This window comes from Desmodus rotundus, chromosome 3 (genome assembly GCF_022682495.2).
Source record: "Desmodus rotundus isolate HL8 chromosome 3, HLdesRot8A.1, whole genome shotgun sequence".
Taxonomy (NCBI): domain Eukaryota; kingdom Metazoa; phylum Chordata; class Mammalia; order Chiroptera; family Phyllostomidae; genus Desmodus; species Desmodus rotundus.
The window spans coordinates 22,267,684-22,289,161 of NC_071389.1; the positions used below are offsets into that span (position 1 = coordinate 22,267,684).

The 21,478-nt window shown below is 38.7% G+C and overlaps 2 protein-coding genes across 15 annotated transcripts in view; one reads left to right on the forward strand and one right to left on the reverse strand.

The window, feature by feature from the left end:
* The window catches only part of SFPQ (splicing factor proline and glutamine rich), a 296,926-nt gene that overhangs the window by 58,462 nt on the left and 216,986 nt on the right, over positions 1–21,478 (reverse strand). The gene's annotated exons all lie outside the window — the stretch shown is intronic.
* The window catches only part of ZMYM4 (zinc finger MYM-type containing 4), a 128,378-nt gene continuing 117,357 nt past the window's right edge, over positions 10,458–21,478 (forward strand). For 4 of the 12 annotated variants that reach the window (XM_071220875.1, XM_045190820.3, XM_071220874.1 and 1 more), the window contains exon 1: positions 10,458–10,849. In XM_071220875.1, coding sequence (XP_071076976.1) covers positions 10,802–10,849 — 48 coding nt within the window. In that variant the 5' untranslated portion in view covers positions 10,458–10,801. Of the gene's footprint in view, positions 10,850–10,907; positions 11,026–19,754; positions 19,842–21,478 lie in introns of those variants that run through there. The other 8 variants (XM_053920536.2, XM_053920539.1, XM_071220876.1 and 5 more) reach the window with 8 other exon arrangements.

Here is a 21,478-nt window from a genome sequence, read left to right on the forward strand (position 1 = left end):
CTTATATTTAGGTCTTGGAACAATTTTGAGTTAATTTTTGTATATGGTATAACGTAAAGTCCAACTTCATTCTTTTCTAAAATTTTAATCCTCACCCAAGAATATATTTATTGATTTTAGAGACAGAGAAGGGGGGAGGAGAGAAATAGAGAGACAGAGAGAGAGAGAAACATCGATGTGAGAGAGAAACATCAATCTGTTGCCTCCCATACATGTCCCAACTGGAGATTGAACCTGCAACCTGGATATGTACCCTGATCAGGGATTAAACCTGCAAACTTTTGGTGTACGGGATGATGCTCTAACCAACTGAGCCACCCTGCCAAGGCCAACTTCATTTTTTTTCATGTAGATACCCAGTTTTCCCAACACCATTTGTTGAAAAGACTATCCTCTTCTCATTAAATGGCTTTGGCACAGTCTTGTCAAAATCATTTAACCATATATGCAAGGGTTTTTTTTTTTTTTTCTGTATACTATGTTCTATTCCATTGGTCTGTATGTTTACCTTTTTTAAAAATTTATTTTATTATGTGTGTCTTTATGTTAGTACCATACTGTTTTGATTACTTTAGCTTTGTGATAACTTTTATAACCAGGAAGTCAATCCTTCAGCTTTGCTCTTTGTCTTCCTTAGAGAGAGAGAGGGAGGGAGAGAGATAAACATCAGTGTGAGGGAGATCCATTAATTGGTTGTCTCCCGTATGTGCCCAGACCAGGGGTTGTACACCTCTGAACTAGGGATGGAGCCAGCAATATAGGCATATGCACTGACCAAGGATCAAACACTCAGCCCTTTGGCTGTGGGACAGTGCTCCAACCGAGTCACACTGGCCAGGGTAGCTTTGCTCTTCTTTTTCAGAAGTTTTGGCTTTTCAGGCTCCCTTGAGATTCTATATGAATTTTAAGATGGGTTTCTCTAGTTCTACAAACAACCTCATAGGTATTTTTATAGGGATTGCATTGAATCTGTAAATTGCTTTGGGTAGTATTGACATCTTAACAATATTAAGTCTTCCAATCCATAAACCTGAAGTGTGTTTCCATGTTTCAGACTATTTTTGTAGCTTTCATTTACAAGTGTTTCACCTCTTGATTAAATTAATTTCTGGGCATTTATTGTATTCTTTTTGATGCTATTGTAAATAGAATTATTTTTGTAGTTTTCAGATTGTTCATAGTGTGTACAAATGCAACTGATGATTGATTTTTGCAGGTTGCCACTGTACCCTGCTTCTTTGTTGAATTCATTTATTAGTTCTAACACTTGTAGGGTTTTCTACAAATAAGGTCATATCATCTCTAAATGGAGAAATTTTATTTCTTTCTAACTTGGATGCGTTTTTTTCTTGCCTAATTACTCTGTCTAGATTTTCCATTACTACATTGTAGGTAAGTGGTGAAAGTGGGCATTTTCTCCTTATTCCTGATCTTAAAGAAAAAGCTTTCAGTCTTTCACTACTGAGTATGAGGTTTGCTGTGGGTTTTATGTGGCCTCTATTATGTTGACATAGTGCCCTATTCCTAGTTTGTTCATTGTCTTTATTATGAAAAATTGTTATATTTTGTCAAAATTTTTCTACATCAGTTGAGATGATAGATATTTTCCCCCTTAATTCTGTTAATATCACGTATTACATAGATTGTTTCATATGTTGAGCCATCCTTGCATTTTAGGAATAAATTCTACTTGTTCGTATGAATAATCCTTTTCATATGCTGCTGAATTTGGTTTGCTAATATTTTGTTGAGAATTTTTGCTTCAATATTCATAAGGGATACTATAGTTTTCTTTTCTTGTTGTTTACTTGTCTGGCTTCGATATAAAGGTAATATTGACCTTTTAGAATGAGTTAGGAAGTATTCTCTACTCTTCAAGTTTTGGGAGAGTTTGGGCAGGATTGATGTTAATTCTGTAAATGTTTGGTAGAACTCATCAGTGAATACATCTGGTCCTGGGCCTTTCTTTGTGGGGAAGTTTTTAAAACTGATTAAATCTCTTTACTAGTTAGGTGTCTTCAGATTTTCTATTTCTTAATTATTCAGTGTTTGTAGGTTATGTGTCTTTAGGAACTTGTCCATTTCATCATGGTTCTCCAATTTGTTGGCATATGATTTTTCATAATAATCACTTATGATCCTTTTTATTTTTGTAGCATTGGTAGTAATGGCCCCATTTTTATTTCTGACTTTACTTGAGTCTTCTCTTTATTTCTAAGTCAATCTAGCTAAAATTTTGTCAATTTTATTGATCTTTTCAAAGAACAACTCTTGGTTTTGTTGATTTTCTCTTACTGGGTTTTGGAGGGTTAAATAATATTTAACTTTCCTAAAAGAGAAATGCAAATGGTCAAAGTCATATTTTACAGAGTTCAGCTTCCTGAAATAATTCAAATAAATTAACAGTAAGATAGAATTATTTTAGCAAATTGGCATTGCTACAAACAGAACTCAGCTGGAATTCATCCCCTTGTGTGTGGGTTTAAGTGACTACAAGGAGATACTTAGGGAGCTTTAGGGAAGTTGGTAATCTGGGAGCTGGTTTTATGTTTTAAAAATTCAACAAACAATAAGGAGTTCGCATTTACTTGGTACAGACTTATAGTTTTACAAGATGAAAAGAATTACTGAGTTGGAAGCTTGTGATGGTTGTAGAACAAGGTAAATGTACTAGATGCCAATGAATTGTACACTTAAAAATGGTAAAATAGTCATTTTACATTATATGTATTTCACAAGTTTTTTAAAGACATTGAGCAACATACCTATAATTTGTACACTTTTCTGTGTGTAACTTATATTTTAATTATTAAAAAAATGTAGTACCTAGGTTGGGAGCTTGTAGTAAGCTGACACTGCTGGTGCATGTGTAACTGATACCTTTCTGGAAGGCAACCTGGCAGCATGTATCAAAAGCCATACCCTTTGACTCAGCATTTATTCTAAGGGAATATTTAAGAGATTTGCATAGCTGTGTGTAAAAGGACATTTACTATAATGTTATTGTAATGGTGTTAACAGCAAAAAATTGAAAAACACCTAAATGTCCTATAAAAGGGGACCCAGGCTTTTCAGCTTTTGGCTTGGAGGAGGCCTAGGTGCCACTCTTTCGGTTACCTTGAATCAGGGTTCATCTGACACCAGCCACCTCTGCCATGTCACCAAAGTTCAACTCCAAGAAGATCCAAATCGCATACCTGAGGTGTGCCAGTGAGGAAGTCAGAGCCACGTCTGCCCTGGCCCCCTAGATTGGCATTGCCAAATACAACCAGTGATTGGACGGCTCTGAGGATTATAGTGAAACTGACTATTCAGTACAGACAAGCCCAGGCTGAGGTAGTACCTTCTGCCTCTGCCCTCATCATCAAAGCCCTCAGAGGACCGCCAAAAGACAGAAAGAAGCAAGAAAACCTTAAGCATACAGGAAATAGCATTTAAATTTTTTTTTAAATATCACTTTTGATGAGATTGTTAACATCGCTCAACAGACGAGGCACCAATCTTTAGCTACAGAACTTTCTGGAAACATTGAAGTGATCCTGGGGACTGTCTGGTTTGTGGGCTGTAATATTGATGGCCACCATCCTCGTGACATCATTAATGACACCAACACTCGTGCAGTGGAATGTCCAGATAGTTAAGAACGACAAAGGAAAATATTTCAATTAAAGATCATATGGCAACCAAAAAAAAAAAGAGAGAGAAAGGAGGAGGACCCAGAAAAATATGTGCTCGAGCCACACAATGAAATATACGAAGCCATCGAAAATGTTGTAGGTTAATCTTTATCAGCATGGTAATATGTTTATGCTATATTAAGTGAAAAAGTTAGACATAAATATGAAAGATATAAAAAGCAACAAAAATTTGTCAATGATCATCAACTTGAGTGATGTATTGGCTTTTAATTTTCTTCCTTTTTTGCATGTCCATGTTTTAAATTTTCTTTAAGAAATACATTATTGCCTGCAAGTTATTGGCAACTAGAAAAAAAATGAAATGTTTGGCACACAAAAATGCTTAAAAATGCTTAAAAATGATAGTGCCTGCTTCTTCCTTTGGAAAAGTAATCACTGGCTGTTCATCACCTATATTAGTTAGAGTTCTCCAGAGAAAAAGAAGCAGTAGAGAGGGAGAGAGAGAGAGAGAGAGAGAGAATATATATATATAGTGAGAAATACAATTGAAGGATTATGGAGGCTGGCAAGTCCAAAATCTGCAGGTGGGTCAGCAGGCTGGAGACCCAAGGAAGAGTCAATGTAGTTCAAGGTTGCCAGCTGGCAAAATTTCTTCTTCTTTGGGGCAGGGTGAAGGGGTGTCAGTCGTTCTATTAAGGCCTTCAACTGGTTGAATGAAGCCCACCCAAATTATGAGGGACAATCTTCTTACTCATAGTCCACTGATTTAAATGTTAATCTCATCCAAAAAACACTCTCAAAGAAATACCTATAATCATGTTTGACCAAATATCTGGGCATCATGGCCTAGTCAAGTTGACACACCATTAACCAACACATTACCGTTTTGTAAGACTTGACTGTGGGCACCTGGTGAGAGGCTGAAGGAAAACAAAAGACAGCTCTCTGGGTCAGTTGAGTATTTGCAGGTGACCTGGACTTCTTGTGTGGAAGCCAGCATGCCCAAAAGTTCTTTCAATCTGCTTTAATTCCAACTTTCACAAACTGCATAACATTTGGTTGTTTGCCTCACTGTAGGAAGTGCCTACTCTAGGTTTGATGCCACCGGCAAATGCACAAGATTAAAGCGATGGACACTGAGGAAAACTGACATTCAGTGCCTAGGGGAAAATAAATGTTCTTTCCATGTGATTTCCTCTTTCTCAGCCCAAGAGTTGGATCCTGCTGTGTCTCCTGCTGTTTAGGTGAGGCTACAAAGAGTGAACTATGTTGACCTATCAGGTCTGTGCCTTTCTGTGTTTTCAATGGTTTTTTTTTTTCCCTCCAAAGTTTGCCTGTATGCCTTCCCTTATTGTTGTTGTTATCCTTCACTTTACAATTGCTAGGTGACATTTATTTGCAACTTATCGAGACATTGCAACCTGGGGTCTTTGCAGGTGCTTCTTGTTGACATAGGTGGAAAATTTAAAACTATTTGACTTAATAGACAGCATTCAAATATCTGGAAATCTGTGGTCTATTGATACAATGGAACATTATTCGTATATAAAAAGAATGAATACTGTATCAGTTATAACTGATAGACGAAAGTCTTTCTGGAAAAACCATTGTCAATATGATGAGAATGGTTTGTGCAACATCGAGTTAACCTGGTAGCTAAGGAGAATGGACTGGAATGTGCATATGTGCACAATGATGACTTCACTGTACTAGTCAGTGGGGGCAGTAGATGCTGTTGAGTGAGCATGTGTACTGTGTGGCCGTCTCATTCAAAATGATTGAGCAAGTAGAGCAATGGATCTGCATCAAATTTTGCATTAAGCTTGAACATTCCTCCATGAAAACTATTTGGCTGATTCAGAAGGCTGCAGTTATGGGCAACTGGTGATTGGCAGCTTCATCATGACAACACGCCCACTCATGCATCACATCTCATGCAGAGTTTTTTGGAGAAACATCAAATCATCCAGGTGACTCAGTGCCCCTACAGCCTAGATTTGGTGCCCTGTAACTTCTGGCTTTTCCCCCCAAAACCAAAATCTCCTTTGAAAGGGAAGAGATTTCAGAGTGTTGATGAGATTCAGGAAAATACAACAGGGTAGCTGATGGTGATTAGAACTGGGTGAAGTTCTGAGGTGTCTACTTTGAAGGGGTCTGAGGTGTCATTGTCCTATGTACAATGTTTCTTGTACCTTCTTCAATAAATGTATCTAGTTTTCATGTTACTTGGCTGGATACTTTCTGGACAGATATCATTTGTTATAACATGGATGAACCTTGAAAAGTGTATGCTGAATGAGCCCTGGCTGATGTGGCTCAGTGGATTGAGCACCAGCCTGTGAACTAAAGAGTCACTGGTTGGATTCCCAGTCAGGGCACATGCCTGGGTTGCGGGCCAGGTCCCCAGTAGGGGGCACATTAGAAGCAACCATACATTGATGTTTCTCTCCCTCTCTTTCTCCCTCCCTCCTCCTCTGCCTAAAAAATAAATAATAAATAAATAAAAATAAAAAAAGAGAAAGGTGTATGCTAAATGAAAGAAGCCAGACACAAGACCATATATGTTATATGATTCCAGTCATATGAAATGTCCAGAATAGGAAAATCTATTGAGACAGGAAGATTAGTGCTTGTTTAGGACTTGTGTGAAGGAGTGATAGGGGCAGAAAAGGGAGTGATAGCTAAAGGGTATCTTTTCGAGGTAATGCAAATGTTCTAAGAGTGACTATGATGATGGTTGCTTATCTCTGTGAATATAGTAAAAACCATTGAATTGTATAGTTTAAATGTATGGTGTGTAAGTGATATCTCAGTAAAGCTGTTTAAAATATTGAGTTCTGGGTATATATCCAAAAGAATTGAAAACAGGGTCTCAAAGAGATATTTTTACATCTATATTCATAGCAGCTTTATTCATAATAGTTGAAAAGTGGAAGCAACCAAAATATCTTCTGAGACTGTACTCTCTCCTGGTTTTCCTGTAGCTTTGTTGATCTTCTTTCTCTTCCTGAGTTATAAATGTTGGAGTTCCTCCAGGCTCAGTTTAATTTATATTCTCTGAGTAATTCTATCTAATGATTTCCACATCTTTCTCTAGCCCTGTTATCTGTCCTGAGCTTCAGATTGAAATGTCCAACTGCTCATTTGAAATTTCCACTTGGACATGTAAGACACCTCACGTCTAAGGCATTGTTCTTACTTCCTTCTTTGCCCCACTCCCTCAAACCTTCTGCTCTGCTCTTCTCAAGTGCAAATAATGGACAACACAGTAATCTGGTTGTTCAGGCTGAAAAGCTAAGTGTCATCCTTATGTCATCTTTTTCACTCATCCCCAGCATCCAATTCATGAGCAGCAATCCCATTGGCTAAACCTCCAAAACATATCCTGAATTCAACTACTTTTCACTATTTCCACTATAAATGCCCTAGGCCAAACCACTGCATTTTTCACCTGGACTGCTGCAAAGCCTCTTGTGTCCACTCTTGCTCCATTATGGTTCATTCTGCACATGATATCTGGAGGGTTCATATCACTCTTTTTTTTTAAAATGTCTTCAGTGTTTTTCTCTCATACAGAATTAAATTAAAAGCACTTACTATGGCTCTACTTCTCTGACTTCATCTCCTGCCCCTCTCACTCAGTTCTAGTAATACTGGCACCTTGCTGTTCTTGAACATTTGAAGTTTGTTCCTGTTGAGGGGCTGTACACTTGCTGATTACTCTGCTTGGAATGCTCTGCCCCTCCATTTATTTGTGCACAGTCGCTCTTGCTCATTATTTAACTATCAACTCAAATATCACCTCCTCAGAAAACATATTTTCTGGCTACCATATTTAAAGTAGCCCTACTCCCATCACTTTTCATCCCAGTACTTTGAGTTACTTTCCTCTTGTTAACATTCTCTGAATTTATCTAATATACCTAAATGTCCAATTTTGTTTAAAACACATTTGAATCTAATGGATAGAATTCCTTTAAGTAGTAATGTCTTTGGGGAAGAAATGCCAAGAGTCTTATATAGCTGCTCTCTCCTTGTGTGCATGTGCCTAAGATGGTGTCTGCATGTGTGAAGTGTTATGGTGTAGAGAGGAAGCCTGAGACCTTGAATACATTTGATCTCCTTGTAGTATTCTCTTATTTCCCTGGGTGCTCAGCAACCTGTTGGTCAGCAAGTGGTGTATCTTATAGCCTGGCCTTTCTAAGCTTGCTAAGAGCCTGAAAGCCAAACACAGCTCTTCCTGAGGTTGGCTGTTACTACTTTTTGTTCCCTGCCAGTGAAATCTATTGTACAAACCTATTTCCCCTTACACTTGCCAGTCAGTGTTCTTGGTTACCTCTCCTATTTCTACACAGGATATGTGGGAACTTCTGGATACATGTTTGTTTGTTTATTTATTTATTGAAAATAAACATACTCTTTAATGGGAGGGAAGGGCACTCAATCCATTGAGCCACACCAGCCAGGGCCAAAATATCTCATTTTAAATGTTGACATATAATTTAAAAATTTTAAAAAGATATAAAATAATTTGCTCTTAATGGTGCTAGCAACCAAAAGTGGTCTAAGAGATTTAGTGATAACAATTGACCCTCCCAACAACCCACTTTACAGATGAGGGAACTGATGTACAGAGTAAGTAACTTGACCAAGATCACGTAACTATACTTGGCGCAAACTAAACACATGTCTGTGGGACAGATTTGTTTGCAAGATCACTGATTTGTGACCTCCTGTTTATGATGTATTTGAATAAGCCAGGATGAAAAAGGCTTTGCATTCTGGCTTGGCTTCTCTGCTAAATGACCTTGGACTAGTCACTTAATCTATATAAAACCCTCTGTAAAGTTAGGATGATTAACTTCGCAGTGTTCACTAATGTTGGTTTTCTCTTTTCTCCTTCCCTATACGGATGATTGTACTGAACATTTGTGGTGTGCTTGTATATTATCCGGAATGCACAAATCCTGCCTATTGTTCAAGTCTCAATACATTCTCAGTACTTCTAGAAACAGTCTGATATAGGAGACAGCCTAGCACTGAGGGTCAAAATGCCCATTTCAGCCCTGATACTGTTACTAATCCTTTGGGTGATCTCAAGCAAGTCACATCCTTCTGGGCTTCTGTATCTCCTTCTTTAAAATGTGGTGTTGGGTGAAACCTGGCTTTAAACTGTGTTCTGAAAAATGCAATGTTTCTCTAATGGTGGAAGAGGGCATGAAAGAGAAGAAAGAGGGCAAGGGGGAGGTCTGGTGAGTAGGTTTATGGGTTCCCTATTTTCACATTAAGCTTAAAACTTTATGTCATCAGGTTTTATTAGAAGGGAATATTCCACTACCAATAAAACAGATGGAAACTACTAGACCTTTCATGAACTCACATTCCCTGGAACTATCTTTTCTTGCCTTCTCTTTTTATTCCTTCTTGTCCTGAACATGGAACTAAAGGGTCTGACAGGTTTGTAAAACTCTGGTTGAAATATACATTTCTTTCTTTTGGTTTTTCTCTCCTCTTTCCTACCCAGAAATGAAATGAAAGATGAACAGGCCTAAGCAAGAACCAGCATGGAAACTCCAGCAATTTCACAGACAGTTTCAACAAAATATGATGGATTAATAAAGTTCTCAGTTTCAAAACAACTACCAAGTGACACACAAAATGACATACAGAAGTTTACATCTCATTATCCTGTGACTTTGGAAGTTGCTTTTTTGTTTTTAATCATGGGAAATGATCTTCATAGGCAACTTCTTTGGGCTTCTTACTTATATGATATCCCTTAAGCTACCATCATGAATTCCACTAGGGCAATTTTCTCCACCTGAAGCTGGGGGACTGGAATGGATTGTGAGGAATTAATCAAGCCCCCATTCTCTTCAGTTACCCTCAGCTTTGGTTTCAGGGCAAGATAGACCCAAATATATTGTCCAGTTTTCTGCTTAGAGATTAAGGTGCTTATCCTTTAAGTCAAATTCTCAAAGCTGCTTCCACGGTGGTGAGTGAGGGCACACAGTATCTGTGAATCATCACGTATCTTCAGAGAATTACAATTTTCTTAAAGCATCATGGAACTTTAACTTTCTAGTTGAAAACTTTATCTCTTCTTTCAAGACAGCTTGGTGCATTGAAAAGCCTGGATGAATGTTACTGAAATCTTGAGCTTAATTTCATACCAGCTTCTAGGTGCTTTGGGACAATTACAATACTTCCCTTGACCAGGCTGCAATTTTACCATTGGCAGCATTAGAGTAGATGGTTCCCCAAATCCTCTTGATTTAGATATTCCAAAGACAAATTACTATCGAGGAAATTATCTCGTTGTTTGTTCAATCTCCAAAATCAACAAAGGATCTGACTTTGAGGTTAGGCAATCAGAGTCGACCCTTAATGGTCTATGCCCTGTGCATCAGACCAGGCTGTCTAAAGGAAGAAGGTGTGTCTCCTTCAGATGACTGACTGTTCCCTCATTGGTTGGGATTCTCCACCATCAGATGTCCACTGAGGACTTCAGTTCACCATCATTTTCTCTTTACAATGGTATCTCTCCAGTCAGCTGTAAGATGGTGACCTAGACCCCTCAACAACATTTACCCAATTCTCCAGATAGCCCTTTCACTATTTCTTTCACTCCTCCTCCATCACTACATCATGGTCCCTTTAAGACAGCAGCCATAGTTGAGTGGTGGGAGTAACTGCTGGAAGCAGAGAGACTTGCAGGATTTGGCCTACACTGGGCCACTCACCGCGCAGGCTCACGACCGGGGGCTTGGTGGGAAAGGAAGGAGGGGCTTAAGATGCGCCTGCGCACCAGGGGCGCGCGCAAGGGGCTGGTTTAGTGATCCCTTTAAGAAACCGCAGGCGGAGGAATTTCTCTGAGAGAAAATAATCCTACTCACGGGGCCCCTTAGAGGCCATTAACCCCCCGAGTCCCAGCCCCCCTTTCCTGGACAGGCCCTATCGCCCACGCGCGCACCCGTGGGATCTCAAGATCTCCGACCCGGCGCGCGGCATCCGCCCCCTCCCCACTTTCAGCGTAGGTCTCGGCTAGGTCCCGGGAAGCTGCCGCGAGGTGGCCGTGCCTGCAGTGTGGGCGGGGGCCGGGGGCCCGAGAGCTTTCACCGCCACCGCGCCAGGAGCCGCAGCGGTTCCAAGCGGGGCCCAACATGGCGGAGAGAGAGGTGGAGTCCGGCCCCCGAAAGAGGGTAGGTGAGGTGAGGCAGAACTCGGGCAGCGGGGGGCGGGGCGGGAGCTGCGTCCCGGGGCCGGGGCCGGGAATGGCCAAGTGCAGGCTTGTGGAGGGGTCGTCGAGTCCCGGTTGGGGAAAGGCTGCGGTCAGGACCGAGGCATCCTAGGGTCCGAAACGTTCTGGAGAGTGGTTCTTGGGCAGGTGGGACAAAGATTTGCTGTTGGTCGGGAGGGGGAGGGGCGGGGGCTGTTGTTTGCTTTTAAAAATTTGTCCAGCATTGGAGTCGGTTACTTGGGCCAGGGGAAGGCAGGTGTCAGATTTTCAAGTACATCTTCAGGAAATCACAGTCTGGAAGTTAAACTGGGGAGAGGTCCGGTGGGGGTGGTGGTGGCGGGAATAAGTCGTGAGGGGGGTCTCATGAGGGATAACCAGAGGGTTCTTAAGTAACAACACCATTGCGAATTCATTTTCCTGCCTCCTTTACCTCCTCCCCCCATAACCGTTACAGACCAAGGTGGAGGTGGTGCTCTTAGCTGTGAAGAAGTGGGGTCATTGGCATGTCCTGATTTAGGAAAAAGATTTTGGCAACTATAAACGTCATGTTCTGGTCTAGCCTTTTTACCAATAATTAAGAACGTGGAAGAGTATGACAAGTTTTGTCATCACAAGGATGTACCCAACCAACCTGCGGAGGCGAAGCCAATTCTACATAGTTATTGAATGCTTTTTGAAGTTTGTCTGGAAACTTTTAAAATTTAATTCTGAATGATTTTTTTTTTTAATGGGGAACAATACAGTACCATCAATTGAGCAATGTTTTTCAGACTTTTACTTACCCCCAAAGCACGTTAAACAGTGAGTTTCCTATCAGGAGTCTTCCTTTTAGGAATGGTTTCAAAATGATCAAATTAGTTTTAAGCCAACTGCGGAAAAAATTACTACTTTATTGAGAATGCCCTTTCGATTTAGCACAAAATTAGCAATCTTGTATATGATACTTAAGCTAACATTTTGAGTGAGTGCTTATTATGTGCCTAGCACTATGCTTTCTAGGAAGAATTTAACTTAATATTAACTGTATGTAAAACCCATTTTTCAGATGAGGAAGTGTAGGCATAGAGGGGTTAAGTAATTAAATTAAGATCAGATAGCTAAAAGACATTTAGTTGAGATTTGAATCCAGGTTTGTCGCAACTACAGTGCTGGTGTTGGGCGCCCCATAGGAGATTCTTTAATCTATGTTTCTCTCCTTAAAAGTTTGAATTGTACATAATCAAAGAAGTGTAAGGTGGTATTTTTTAAACAATTTATTAGGAAAATATTTTCAATTACACAGCAAAATTGAAAAGTTTACGGGGAACATCTCTGTATCCACAACCTAGATTTACCATTAACATTTTACTATACTTGTTTTGTCACGTTTGTCTGTATAACTATCTCTTTATCCATTCATTGGTTGTTAATGAATTTCATTGTATTTTGAGCAATTAAAATTTAATGTTTATAGTTGTAGGTTTATAAAACTTCAGGTCCTTCTTATGCAATAATTAGTCATAGGTAGAACAGGTTAAGCTGTATGGTAGTATGTCCAAATAGTTCATCTAATATAAATATTGGGTGTGAAATGCACATGTTTTGGAATTTTAAATTTTTCTTCAAGCTATGAGTTTTAAATGATACTCCCTCATTAGGCTTTAGTGAAGGCATATGGCGTATGGTCACTAATGAAAATACATAGGGTAAATTACTTTAGATGTGTAGTGGTCATTCAGGATCTCTGAATTCATCTACTAATGCTATTGTCATGATAGAATGTTCTAGAAAACATGTATGCACTTCAGTAACAAATTCAACTAGATTTTAAATACATTCTTTTTTCCCTTCTAATACACTTAAAAGGTGCCGCATTGGTAGCTGTCTAAACTTTTAACAACTTTTTTTTAACAACATGTAATATCCACAGCTCTTACACAGGTAGAACAAAGATTTGCTGCTGGTTGGGAGAGGGAGAGATGGGGGCTGTTGATTTCTTTTAAAAATTTGTCCAGCATTGGAGGCGGGTTACTTGGGCCAGGGGAAGGCAGGTGTCAGATTCATCAGTACATCTTTAGTAAATCACAGTCTGGAAGATTAACTGGGGAGAGGTCTGATGGGTTTCCCCATTATTTTACCAGTTTCATTGAGGTGGAAGGTTACATTCAGAATCTTTTGGACTCCATAACCCATTTCATTCTTGATATTTGGTTGGAATGTTCATTATGGTTCCAAATGGTACATGTGGGATATGAGTGCTTTTTTCTTTGTGGGTGTGTGTGCACACACATGATGAACTCCGTGTGGATTTCATTGTGAGCATGCGTGATCAACTCCACGTGGATTTTATTTGTTTACTACAAGGGGATTTAGTGAGGACTGTGCAGTACAGTATCTTTTAAAATAACTTGACTGTTTGCCTTGAGGTAAGTTAAACAAACTAAATAGGCATAGATAATAACTTTATGTAATTTAATCTGAAATTGCATTGATGACATGGTGTATTTATGATGCTTACAACCTTTGACCTTTCTAATCACAAGTCACAAAAAGGTTTGGAGCAAAAATAGTATATGCTAGACATTGTGCTATGGTGTTTGTGATCATTTGGGATAATGTATTCTGGCGCTCTTGCTAAATTGTGAATTCCTTTACAGTATAGTCCATTTCATTTGCTTTTTTTTTCATCTCTAACACCTATGACCCTCACATAATAGAAACTCAAAAGAGAAATTGATTTTTGGTAAGAAAAGTATACTTATTATAGTAGAGATTCTATGGCTTGGGTACCAAGTTATCTGCTTTGTATTTTTCAGTGCTTCTGTAATCTTTCTTATCCTCTATTTCCCAAAGTTCTCTTCTGTGGATCCAATTTAGGGATCTTCTGATTTTGCTGGATTATGGTTAGGTGGGAGAGTGTATTTTATTTTTTTTTATCATTATTATTTTTAATCCTCACCCTAGGATATGTTTATTGATTTTAGGGGTGGGGAAGAGAGAGGGAGAGAAACAGGAAAATCATCAATGTAAGACAGTCATGGATTGGTTACCTACTGTTCCCGTCCCGACCAGTGATTGAACCTGCAGTATAGTTAAATGCCCTGACCAGGGATTGGACCTGCAACATTTTGGGGTACGTAATAATGCTCCAGCCAACTGAACAACCTGGCTAGGGCTGGGAGAGTGTATTTTAAGACCATTGGATTGCCCTGGTCAGGTAGCTCAGTTGATTAGAGTGTCCTCCTGATATGCCAAGGTTGCGGGTGAGATCCCCAGTCAGGGCACATACAAAAATCAACCAAAAAACACATAAATAAAGTGGAATAACAAGTTGATGTTTCTCCTCCCCCACTTCCTCTCTGTTTCTAAAAAGTAATTAAAAAAAAAAAAAAGACCACTGGGTTGATAACCTTAAAGTTCTTTGGAGGCCTGCCTGAAGTCTTTTTTCATGCTTGTGGGCAATTAGAATAATAGGTATTAATTAATTAGACAAGATTAATATGATTGTACTCAGACCACATCTGAATTCCAGTCTCTCAAATTTAATCTGAAGAAGCATCTCTGCTATAGAAAGAACCAAATTTACTTGAAGACCCGTGACAAACATGCACACTCTCTCTCTTATTTTTAATTCAGAATATTTTTGAGATATTATGAATATTTTGTAAACTTTTATTTTATAAAGTAAGTTAAATTTATTTGTTGACTTTTATTATTATTTTTTTAGAGAGAGGAAGGTTTGGGGGGGAGGGGGAGAGAGAGAGAGAGAGAGAGAGAGAGAAACATTGATTTTATTGTTCCACCTATCCATGCATTCCTTGGTTGCTGCTTGTATGTGCTCTGGAGCAGGTCAAACCCACAACCTTGGTGTATTGGAATGACGCTCTAGTCAACTGAGCTACCCAGCCAGGGCTCTAAAATAAGTTTTAATATTTATTAGGTTGGCTTGTTCTAAGTGGTGAAATTATTTTATGCTTGCATATTAAACTGTTATAAAGCATGGGATCTCACTCAATCTGGTGGCCATATTTTTTTTTGTGAGATTCATATGTCTTTTCAAAGTTTACATAGAAAATTATCATTTGTAAGTGTATGTGTTATTACCTGGTCTAGTAAGTTGTGTCTGTTTTTGTATTTGAACTGCTCTGTATATTAAATTTGATTTGGTATGCTGAAAAGAAAGAAAAGGCATTTATAAGTAGTATGCTTCCATTTTTGTAAAAACAAACTGCCCTTTCTTCCCTCTTCATATATGTGTCTATACCTGTATATGTATGAAGTTGGAGAAAGTTGTGGAGGCTACATGTCAGGCTGTTACCATAGATCACTTCCAGCGGTGGGATGAAAAAGGAAATGGAGAGAATAAAGGGGGAAATTTTACAGAAATTTATTTGGTATAATAGTTAAAAGTGTAGACTATAAAATTATCTTATTATAAATAGGTAAGAATTGGGTTTTTTTTAGAGATTATTTATTTATTTTTAGAGAGGGGGAAGGAAGGGAGAAGGAGAGGGAGAGAAACATCAGTGTGCTAGAGAAACATAGATTGGTTGCCTTTCACACGCCCCCAACTGGGGACCTGGCCTGCAACCCAGGCATGCTCCCTAGTTGGGAATCAAACCTGTGACCCTTGGGTTCTCAGGCCAGCACTCAGTTCACTAACTTAAAAACAGAAAAAAGAAAATACACCCTAAATATTTTTAATCTGTGATTGATTTTAAAGGTAACATTTGTTCTGCCTTTGAAAATGGAATGAGTTTCTAATTTACTATAGAGAAATTAGATAAATGTAAAATTGCAATTTATATGGATATTTAGGAGATATTTTTTAAAATTTTTATTGTTATTCAATTACAGTTGTCTGCATTTTCTCCCCATCCCTCCACCCCAGCTGAACCCACCTCCCTCCCCCGCCTCCACCCTCCCCCTTGATTTCGTCCATGTGTCCTTTATAGTAGTTCCTGTAACCCCCTCTCCTCACTGTCCCCTCCCTAGAAGATATTTTTTAAAAATATTTATTAATTTTAGAGAGAGGGAAGGGAGAAAGAGAGAAATAATTGATTTGTTGTTCCACTTAGTTATGCATTCATTTGTTGCTTCTTGTACGTGCCCTGACCAGAGACTGAACTCACAACCTTCCTGCATCTGGACAACACTCTCACTCTAGCTGAACTATCTGGTCAGGGTCTAGAAGATATTTTTTTAACTTAAAAGTTTCCAAATTCCATATTTCATTTGGTATAAATAATTGTAAATGAATTCACACTACCATGTATATTCAATTCTGTTTGGATGTTTCTAACTTCTACACAGACACTCGGCTAGTTTTCCATAATGCCCTGATTTTATTTCTAAGCCATTTGTAGATGCTTTACCCTAGCTCAGGGAACCTTGACAGTGCCGGTACCATCTCAAGTATGTTGGATACCTAATGAGGTAGAAGATATTTTTGAATGCCATATTAGGGAACCAACCACCTTTTAAAAAATTTAATCTTTATTATATTTCTTTTCCATTAGCATTTAGTCCCCTACCAACAACTCTTTAATGAAGACTAGCACTTCCTTTAAGTAGTCTGGTTATCTGAGTTTACTATATGTAATTATTTTAGCAAAGGGAAGAGAAAGGAAGACGCTATAGCCTAGTATTAGGTTGAACCATACAAAATTACTAATATTTGACCTACAAAAATGTTTTCATATGGCTCAACCTAAAAGTTAGGACATGAGCTCCTCCCTCCCTCCCTTCCTATCTTCCATTTTAGACAGAGGGGAAAGGAGGGAGAAAGAGTGGGAGAGAAACATCAATGCAAGAGAGAATCGTAGATTGATTGCCTCTTGTATGAGTCCCTACTGGGGCCTGCATCTGCAACCCAGGCTTGTGCCCTGACCAGTCATCAAACCAGCAACCCTTTGCCTGCATGACATTGCCCAGCCAACTGAGCCATACAGGTTAGGGCAGGCATGGGCTTTTCAAAGTCAGATTGTGGTACAATCTTTCGTTATTTAGCAATATTGGGATAGCAACACCCCTATGTACTTTCTTAAGTATATTTTATTGATTTTGCTATTTTTACAGTTGTCCCATTTTTCTCCCTTAATCCCCCTCCACCCTGGACCCCCTCTCCTGCTAGCATCCCCCTGCCTTAGTTCATGTCCATCGGTTGTACATATAAGTCCTTTGGCTTCTCCATATCCTATACTATTCTTAACCTTAGACGGGAAGCCCTGTCTATTTTGTGCTTACCAATTATGCTTTTTATTCCCTTTACCTTTTTCCCTCATTCTCTACCCCTCTCCCATAACCCTCTATGTGATCTTCATTTCTGTGATTCTTTTCCTGTTTTAGTTGTTTGCTTAGTTTGTTTTTGTTTTTTGTTTTAGGTTCATTTGTTGATAGTTGTGAGTTTGTTGTCATTTTAGTGTTAATAGTTTTGGATCTTCTTCAATTTCTTAGATAAGTCCCTTTAAGATTTCATAGAATTAGGGCTTGGTGATGATGAACTCCTTAACTTTACCTTATCTGGGAAGCACTTTTATCTGCCTTTCCATTCTGAATGATAGCTTTGCTGGATAGAGTAATCTAGGTTGTAGGTCCTAGCTTTTCATGACTTTGAGTATTTCTTTCCAGCCCATTCTTGACTAAGATTTCTTTAGAGAAATCAGCGATAGTCTTATGGGCACTCCTTTGTAGGTAACTGTGTTCTTTTCTCTTGCTGCTTTTAAGATTCTCTCCTTATCTTTAATCTTGAGTAATATAATTATGATGTGTCTTGGTGTGTTTCTCCTTGGATCCAACTTCTTTGGGACTCTCTGAGCTTCCTGGACTTGCATGTCTAGTTCCTTTGGCAGATTGGGGAAGTTCTCCTTCATTGTTTTTTCAAATACATTTTCAATTTCTTGCTCTTCTTCTTCTTCTCCTTCTGGCACCCCTATGATTCCAATGTTGGAACATTTAAAGTTGTCCCAGAGGTTCCTAAGCCTCTCCTCATTTTTTTGAATTTTTGTTTCATCATTCTGTTCTGGTTGAATATTTATTTCTTCTTACTATTACAAATTGTTGATTTGCGTCCCAGTTTCCTTCCCTTCATTGTTGGTTCCCTGAATATTTTTCTTTACTTCACTTTGCATAGCCTTCACTTCCTTTATTTTGCAGCCATATTGAAACATTTCTGTGAGCATCCTGATTACCAATGTTTTGAACTCTGCATCTGATAGATTGGCTATCTCCTTGTTGCTTAGTTCTTTTTCTGGAGTTTTATTCTGTTCTTTCATTTGGGCCATATTTCTTTGTCTCCATGCATCTGTTACATTGTAAGGACTGGAGCCTTAGGTATTCACCAGGGCGGGGCAACCCACTTCACTGCATCATGGCACTGTATGTGGGAGAGGATTCTGAGAGGGAACAGTGCTGTTTGTATGGCTCTCCCCCTGCTTTCAGTCACTTCCCTCGCTTTCCACAAGTGGATTGTGCTCTTTCAGGTGCCAGTTCCTGGGTGGGCTTATATATGTTCTAGGATCATGTGGGTCCCTCCAATAGAGTATCCTGTGAGAGCGGGACTTTTTCCCACTGCCACAACCCCCACAGGTTTTTACAGAGGATTTGAGGCTTTGGTTTCCTGCGCTGGAACCCTGGGTTGCATGGTCTTGCTCTGTCTTGCTCCCCAGTTGTTCTTCCTGGCTTATCTGCAGGCAAATGTGGGATATCCCAGTCTGCCAGCTGCCTCCTTGCCCACTCTGGCTCTCCATCTCTGCTCCTCCTACCAGTCTGGATGAATGTTTCTTTAACTCCTTGGTTGTTGGACTTCCATATAATTCGATTTTCTGGCAGTTCTGGTTGTTTCCTTTTTTTAAATTGGTGGTTATCATTCTTTTGGTTGTGCGAGAAAGTATATACCTACGCCTCCATCGTGGCTGGAAGCTCCCACATACTTTCTTATATTTAAGGAATAGTTAATATTTTAATTTCATTCTTACTGTTTTTCTGCCTTCCCGAGAGCTTGAACTAGCTGTCTTTTTGCCTTTGACCAAAAGATAGTACCTGAGAAACATTTTCTACCCAACATATACACTACCTACTAATATGAGCTCTTTGAGGTCAGGGATCTCATGTGCTCATCTTTCTTTTCCTCTCCCAGTATATTGTCTTACAAATTTAAATGTTATATATGTATACTCACATACACATTTATAGGCAAAATTAAAAAAAGAACTTACGTTTCATAATTCCCTACAGTATAGAATATAAAATATAGATTGGTACAGTGAAACCTCATGTCTATTGCCCAGCTTTGACAATTGAACAGTGAGTCAATATTTTGCCACTTTCTTGTCTCATTTTCCTTTTTCTTTCATTTTTTGTTGAAATAATCTTAGGCATTACATCTTTTATAAATAATTCTGTATGTATTTGTAACGGGTGAGAATGAAAAAAAAATACAACCACAATACTATTATAGCTAACAAAATTTAAGAGTTGTTTAATCCAGTCCCTGTTCAGATTTCTCTGATTCTTTAAATGTCTTTTTACATTTGGTTTGTTTAAATCACAATCCAAATAAGATTTACCATTTCATTTGGCTTATATGTTTCTTAAGTTTTTCTTACCTTTAACCACCTCACTCCCTATCCTATACCTCCTGTACTTTTTCCCATGCTATTTATTTGTTGAAAAAGTAGGTCATTTGTCCAGGAGAATTTTCCACATTCTGGATTTGGTTGAATGAATTCTTGTGATGCTAATATGTTCTATTACCCTTCATATTTTCCACAAGTTAGTAGTTAGATATATGAGGCAGTAGTTCTCAACTTTGGCTGAAATTTTAGTAAAATTACCTGGAGAGCTCTTATTTAAAAAAAAATTTTTTTTGTAAAGTAGTTTTTGTTTTTTTTTTAAAGAGAGAGAGAGACATCAATGTGAGAGAGATACATCGGTTGGTTGCTTCCCGTATGCGCCCTGACCATGGGATGGAACCTGCAACCTAGGTATGTGCCCTACTAGGAATCAAACTGGTGACCTTTCGGTCCACAGGATAACACTCCAACAAACTGAGCCACACTGGCCAGGGCACCTAGAGAGCTTTTAAATATCCTGATTTTCAGGTCACATTTCAGATCAATTAAATCAGAATCCATGAGGGTGGATTGTAGGCATCAAAAGTTGAAAAAAAATGTTCCTAAGTGATTACAATCTGCAGCCAAGGTTAAGGACTTGAATTGGTAGAGCTTGATGAGATTTAGGTTCAGTTTTTTTAGAAAGAAAAATTCATAAATAGATTGTTTACATAATTTATTTCCATTCAGACAATTTTAAGAATGAAAGGGTATGCTAGTTAATAATTACAGTGGGACAATAGCCATAAACTGTGACTGTCCTGGACAAATTAGGGTATATAGTTAACCTTGTTAGAGGATACTGTGAATTCTTGTTGCATCATTCTAAGAGGCATATAAATAGTTGTGGCACTTACAGTGATACTAAAATTGATCAGTTTAGGTTGTGTCAGCGGGATCCAAATATTATAGTTTCTTAACTTAAATACATTAGGTAATGTATTTATCAGCCATTGATGATGATTGCCTACATTCATTATTTCATTAGACGAGTGATTTTTGTGTGTATTCTCCTATATTTATTCACTGGAATTCTTCCATAAAGAATTCCTTCATCAATTATTTCTTTACCCTGTAGTATCATTTGTACAACAAAAGCAGAGTGGATGTTTAGTTTCCCTCATTATTTACCAAGTTTTAGGAGAATTAATTGATGGCTTAGCAGATCCCAAAGGTAATGTTTGGGAGGGGATATCATAATAAACTTACGGATTTTAATATATTTGTTATATTTAAATTTGTCAGGGTTTTTTTTTTTTTTAATGTTTAAAATTATCTCATTTTTGAGCTGCCATAACAAATCACTACAAACTTGGTGGCTTAAGACAACAGAAGTTTATTTGCTCACAGTTCTGCAGGTTAGAAGTCCGAAATCAAGGTGTGGGGAGGGCTGTGCTGTCTCTGAATGCTCAAAGGAAGAATCCTTTGTCTCTTCCAACTTTTGGTGGCCTCAGATGTCCCTTGATCTGTGGCAGTGCAACTCCAGTCTTTGCCTGAGTTCACATGGCCTTTTCTCTGTATCTTTTCCATTTCTTCTAAGGACAGTCTTCTTTGGATTTAGGGTCTGTTCGAATCCAGGGTGATCTTATTACATCTAGAAAGAAAAAAAAGTTTTTTTTTTAATTATCTCATTTTTTTAAAAGATTTTTTTAATTACGTTTAGGGAGAGGGGAAGGGAGGGGGAAAGAGAGGGAGAGAAACATCAGTGTACGAGAGATACATTTATCGGTTGCCTCTCACATGCCCCTTACTGGGGACCTGGCCCGCAATCCAGGCGTGTGCCCTGACTGTATATCGAACCAGCAACCTTTTGGTTCCCAGGCTGGCACTCAATCCACTGAGCCACACCAGCCAGGGCTAGAAAGAACTTTATTCTGAAAAGGTCACATTCTAAGACTCTAGGTGGACATAGCCTTTTGGGGCCACAATTCAGCCTACAACAGGGTCTTTAAGGTTAGCACCTGAATCCTTTTAAAAAATTGTTATTATTTTATACTTAAACAATTACC